Raw genomic sequence first — 6045 nt, 5'->3', positions numbered from 1 at the left:
ACAGAACGAATTCTCCTAAAATTGGCGACACCGTTTAGGTTGTCGATGAATGTACATGTCCTAAAGGCTAAAGCCACGTCAGTCGCATCTAGTTTGCACATCTCACCGTCTTTTCCCCATTTGTAGATAACTATTTTATTTTTGTTTGCAAAGAATACATGCAGGACATATGACTTTGCCTTAATAATGTTGCAGCTGATGCCGAGGCATCAATGCTCATGACAAACCACTGTTAAAACTTTTTTTCTCTTGCAAGCTCTCTGTCTTTTTAGATTTTGTTCTCTTTTAAGTTGCTTATCAGTGCCATCCAGGTGACGGTGAGGCATCGGTGCTCGCAAGTATATCCATTTATTTCTTCCTTCCATGCTCGGATTCTCGCCTTCTCGAGTATTTATATGGTACTATGTTTTAGTTAATCGAACAATAGTTGCGCTTGGTAACAACCACTCAGCATGAAGAATCACCTAAGGTTTCAGCGCAAATTAATTCGGCGTCAACACTATTGATATTTCTGTTTTGACACAAATGTCTTTTTCAGCATAACATTTTTGAGTCCTAGGATAGAGCTAAAAACAAGGAATGACGACAACTGTAACTCATCTGCGGCAACAGCCCCTCACGATTTATTTCTTTATTTATTTGGACAAATGAGTTCTCCTAAATTTGGTGTTTCCGGGTGACGCCGTCTAGGGTTTTGGATTCTCTGTTTTCATCATCGTCAATGGGAGGTGGAGACTCTGGTGATCCTGGCCAGGCAGTTGTCCACCGGCCGGGGGTGCGGCAGGTACCTCACCCGGCAATTTGGGTTTTTCCTTGTCAGCCTGCATTCAGATGCAAAGTCAGTGTTACCACACAGTCACCGTTGGCTGCAGATGTTGCATGACATTGATGGCAATGTTGCAGAGACAGTCAACAGATGTGAACTGGAAGTTTACTTGTAGCCAAGGAGGAAATGGTGGAGGAAGACAGAGATCTCGAGCTTGGCGAGATCGTTGCCCGGGCACAGCCTCGTGCCGAGCCCGAACGGAAGGAACGTCCCGGCCCTTGGCGGCGGGCCCTGAGAATAAGGAGGAAAGAAAACAATCACTTCAAACTGTGAGGAAATGCAGATTTCGTTCAGAAGTTGAGTGCTGAAGAATGTCTGTCACCAACCTCCCATCTTGAAGGGTCGAACTTCTTGGGGTCAGGGTACACCTGAGGGTCCATGTGCACGCTCCTGTACCACAGCTGAACCTTCCACCCCTTGGGTATCAGATAACCTGAGGATTTTGTTCATGTCAGGTTACAGAGAGGTTCAGACGACCATGAAACTCAAATACTATGATGCATTGAGGATGAACACAGGGTGTGTGTATGATGGTGGATTGATCTATATAGTAGAGCGCACCGTTGACGGAGACGTCGCGGGTCGCCTGGCGGAACGACACGAAGGAGATGTTGACGAACCGGAGCGTCTCGTCGACCACCTGTCATTGTGTTTCAGAGGGTGATCACATTTGTTACTACTAGTTGGTTGATTTCAGATAGCACAGGGGCATTGTTCAGACATGACTGAATCTGAATGAATGTAATGAGTTTCAGAGCAAAGTATGCAGAGAAATGTTGTAGTACCTGTGAGAGGTACTCCATCTTCCTGAAGTCCCTGAGGGTGAGCCCCTTCTGTCCCGGGGGAATGCTCCTCATGATCGCCTCCTGCTCCGCCTGGACAACAACAACAACAACAAGATTCGTCAGCCTCGATCATCACCATGCATGCGCAGATCAATAAAGAGAGCTTTGCAGCCATGCCGATCTCGCAGAGTTGCAGTATAGGCACACCTTGGCCTTGGCGAGGATTTCGGGGTTCTCCTGCAGGAAGACGGTGGCCCACATGGTGATGTGGCCGGAGGACTCGTGGCCGGCGTTGAGGTACATGACGAGCACGTCGATGATCTCGTCGTCCTGCAGCCGCCGCCCGCCCTCGTCCTCCGCGGCGATCAGCCGGTCCATCATGTCCACCCCGGCGGTCTTCGCCCCCCTGGCCCGGCGCTCGTCCAGCACACGCTGCAGCGCCGCCACGAGCCTGCGGCGCGCGCGGATGGCCTTGTGGTAGGCGAACCCCGGCAGGTCGATGGCCATGGCGCGCATGCCGTAGTTGAGCTCCGTGTAGGTGCTCTCCAGCTCGGCCGCCGTGCGCTCGTCGGCGCCGCCCATGAAGATCTGCACGATGATCCGGAACGTCATCCGGCGCAGCTCCGTGAGGAACTCGAAGTCGTCGCCCCGCTCGGACCAGCCCCGGAGCGTGGTGACCACGGTGTGGTCGATGAAGGCCAGGTAGGAGGTGAGCGCGTCGAAGCCGTTGATGGGCGCCGCGGTGAGCTTGCGCAGCCGGCGGTGCTCGTCGTAGCCCATGCTGATGAAGGACTTGGGCCCGATGAGCGCGATGGTGGCCTTGGGCCAGCCGGTGACGAAGGTGTCGTCGTCCATGAGCACCTGCTTGCACGCGTCCGGCGTGGTCACCATGATCGTCGGGCTGCTGAACATGAACGCCCTGTACAGCCCCGCCCGCCCGAACCTGACATGGAAATGCAGATTCAGCTCAGTGCCATTGTTCACACAAGTACAGAAAAAGAAAAAATCAGTCCTGCCATGGATTCTTGTCACCATCTCCATTAATTTCGCCAACACAATTTTTTTTTCTGCTTTGGTAATAAATCATATTTTGATTCGCTTTGTTGCAAAAGGTAAAATAAACAGAGAGAATCAATCTCTGAAGAATGCAATCATCAAAGTGCCTGTCTCTGTCTGAAGAAGAAAATGTAGAATGCAATCACTAGATCACTTATTTTATCCTGGCCTGCTCTATGGAATAGAATTACTGCCTGCAGCAGAATATACTTACTACAATTGTTTGTTCACTACAATGTCTGATGCCGACCAAATTTGTTCTACTAACAGTAGATGACAAAACAAAATATCAGAAAGCAAGGCATATCAACATCAGGTACAGTTTAATAAAAAGTAGCGACAGGCATCTGTGCCATGGAAGGAATCTGCTGCCGATATTTTGCTGGAAGCCATGGGTGCAGAAACTACTTTTCCAGTGTCAAATCATCCTTTTATACATACTCTTTATTATCACAAAAAAAGAAAGTATAAGCAGAGAGCATCAATGCTGAAGAATATTGATATTTCTAAATGGCAGCAAGATAGGTATGTAGGCAGAAAGAAGCAGTCACCGATTTCCCTTTTCAGGCCTGCACTCAAGAACCAAATTACTGTTTCTATCAGAGAATAATATGCATCCACATTCTTTTATATAGACCGGACTAAATTTAGAAGCCCTGGCCATGAATGCCGACCGGATTTGTTCGATCACTGCTAGATGACAAGAAAAAAGGAAATCAGCAAGCAATCTGGCACAGTTAAGAAAGTGGTACCAGAGATTTGTGAAGGGACATCTGCTCCAAAGAGCGGACAATGGTGCATATTTTGCTGGACAGTGGGTGGATGCCAAGCCAGCATGCATTTCATATCAGATTGGTGACCAACGCAATGCGTACATCAACTCTATGAAAGTGAGGCTGCAAAATCGACGGCAATTGCAGACAAAATCCTTCATTTGCAGTTCTGAACCATAGTACATTGCAACATCCAAGCAAACTGAAAGGGGATTTTGGATGCATGCCTGAAGCCACCCAGGTGATGGTCATCTCTGAAGAGCATCGTCTGATGGATGGGTCAGGTTAAATCTAATCTAGATGGATGCCAAGTTGTGAACTAGATTACAGAAACAGACACATCAGAATTCAGAACAAGACAAGTCAGGATTCTATATACTTTTCCAAGAGGGAAGGTGAGAACAAGCAGATGGTATGGGTGCAAAAGAAAAGGGCATCCCACTGACTGAAGAAGATAGGATGCTAGCTAGCTACTAGGTGATAGATGTTGTTGATGATGAGGACGGATCTTTGCCGCGCTGCCTTCCAACACGGCCTGAACTGATACGTACTCCCTTAAAAAGAACTCACATATTGGTCGTAATAACATCTTATATTATGAGACAGAGGGAGGTGTATGTTTGTATGTATGAACATGCACAAAAGGAGGAGCATCTTGTGATGTGTGCATGCCCCCAAAGCAGTTCATGTGATCCATCCATTCACCAACAACAGATCCTCCAAAGCGCATTTTTGCTGAAGACAAACAAACACATCCCCAAAGCAAGAAAGGTTGGGCTTATCTTTCCAGGACCAATCAAACTTTTTAAATTCCCATAAATAACAAATAAATAGTAAGAATTGGTTATTATTTTATTATTATTAATTATCATTATTATCATTAAAGGGAATCTAGGAGAGGGTATCTTGCATGCTAAGACTTGTGTGATGCACTGCAAGAAGACACCAATCAAAAAGTTCAAACCAGAAACAAAATGAAAAAAAAAAACTAGTGCTTGCTGTCCGGTTACGACACGTGGCAGCACGGCGAGCTTGGTACCCTCGGCGGAGGGCCAAAGCCCAGGCCCAAGGACCGAGCCCGGCCCGCAGCAATGGGCACGCATTGGACGTGGGAGGGGGGTGAGGGAGCGTGGACATTGCTGGGAAAGGAAAGGAAAAGGGAGTAACTGACTCACCATCGGGCGAAGGAGTCGATGAAGGAGTCCGGCCGGCCGGACTTGAAGGCGCGGAGGAAGGCCCACATGCCGCCGACGAGCGGCCACCCCATGTCGCCCGGCGGCAGCCTGCCGCGCCGCCCGGCGCCCAGCGACGCCGTCCAGTACCACGCGTGCGCCGCCCGCACCGCGGCGTCCAGCGCCACCGCGGCCAGCGGCACCAGAACCCCCGCCAGCGCCGCCCACGCCACCTCCCCCATCGCTGATCAACGCACGGCCGTCGCCGGCGAACGAACCAACCGGCGGTGGTACAGCACGCGTGATATCTGTGTTGTGTGAGAGCTTGCTAGCGCCTCCTGTAGTTCTTGTACTGACGCTGCGAGGATTGACGCCTGGTATTTATAGGCGGCCGGCGCTGATCGCGTGTGCACGTGGTTAAAATAATCCAACACTTTCCATTTTTCGTGCGCTTCTCTTTGCTGTCAGTGCTAATCTTTTTTTAGCATGCAGTGGTAATCAATATCCTATTATCTATACCGGAGTAATTACTTTCTTTTTCACCGTTATTATGCATGGATATATACAGATGTAATGTATTTCCTCCTGCCATTAAACCTCCCTGATTTTCTTAGCCCTACTAAATCTTTGTTTCATTTTTTCAAAAGGCCTAAGGCCATTTATAAAGCATCACGTGTCCTTAGTCCTTACAAACACATCAAAACAATGCAGAAAATAAAATTACATTCAAATCCTTGAGGTGCTGAAGTCCTCTTACTCCTGCATCGATAAACCGACGGTGCATGGCGGAGCTCAATGCCGCCTCTGGGCCTCTTCCTTCGCGGAGCAAACTTTTTTAATCCCATGAGCTTATAGGAGCAGCGTCTGAAAAGTCATCGATGCAGACCAGGAGAAGTCGCTGACTGTGATTTGCGAAGCAAATTGTCGCCCTAGAGAAGCAAACACCAATATAAAGGCCTGTAGAAACTCCGAAGACCACAATAGCCGGTTGAATCCAAACGGATCCACCGGAAACCTAAACCGGCCGGATCTCAGAAGACCTGCCTGATACACCCTCCGCCGGTGATAAGCACACCAACGGAACATGGAAGGAGCGGGGAGAATATTATTTCTACACTAGAACAACGCTGCCGCCTCGCCGCCCCAAACCAAACTCGAAGACTCCTCAAATAAAACCTGAAGAGAATCATCCATGCCGCTTCACGACAGGTTTGGGTTTGATGCCAAGCTCGCCGCCGTCCTGGATCACAACCCCTTCTTCTTCGATGACCTAACCAGGACGGGGTGCCGATGAAGACTGTCACGTTGGATCACCAATGCCGCCATCGAGCACCGTGTGACAATGACAACCACCTAAGCACACATCTCCTTCATCATCCCACCGCAACCCTCCAACACCTCCACAAGCATGCTGCCTGCAGATCAGGACCTCT

General features: G+C 49.1%; 1 protein-coding gene across 2 annotated transcripts; it reads right to left on the bottom strand.

The window, feature by feature from the left end:
- Positions 1-470: 470 nt before the first annotated feature.
- LOC123152052 (ent-kaurenoic acid oxidase 1) lies at positions 471-4947 on the bottom strand. 2 transcript variants are annotated; one of them, XM_044571662.1, is made up of 7 exons: positions 4616-4947; positions 1819-2554; positions 1612-1701; positions 1388-1466; positions 1153-1259; positions 936-1057; positions 471-821 (listed from the first exon to the last, which is right to left on the bottom strand). In XM_044571662.1, exons 1-7 carry the CDS (start codon positions 4852-4854, stop codon positions 719-721), a joined length of 1476 nt encoding a protein of 491 aa, XP_044427597.1. In that variant the 5' UTR covers positions 4855-4947; the 3' UTR covers positions 471-718. The 2 variants fall into 2 exon arrangements, with proteins under 2 accessions (XP_044427597.1, XP_044427598.1); XM_044571663.1 differs by lacking the exon at positions 4616-4947 and adding an exon at positions 3420-3987.
- Positions 4948-6045: the final 1098 nt, after the last annotated feature.

Source organism: Triticum aestivum, chromosome 7A (assembly GCF_018294505.1).
Source record: "Triticum aestivum cultivar Chinese Spring chromosome 7A, IWGSC CS RefSeq v2.1, whole genome shotgun sequence".
Taxonomy (NCBI): Eukaryota; Viridiplantae; Streptophyta; class Magnoliopsida; order Poales; family Poaceae; genus Triticum; species Triticum aestivum.
This window is presented reverse-complemented; position numbering and strand designations above follow the sequence as displayed.

Bases quoted from the DNA above. Each gene is read 5' to 3' on its own strand.
- LOC123152052 (XM_044571662.1), bottom strand. From the start codon at position 4,854: ATGGGGGAGGTGGCGTGGGCGGCGCTGGCGGGGGTTCTGGTGCCGCTG. The intron at 1,702-1,818 runs GTGTGCCTATAC...GTTGTTGTCCAG, and splicing joins AAATCCTCGCCAAGGCCAAG to GCGGAGCAGGAGGCGATCAT. The intron at 1,058-1,152 runs GTTGGTGACAGA...CCTTATTCTCAG, and splicing joins TCGACCCTTCAAGATGGGAG to GGCCCGCCGCCAAGGGCCGG.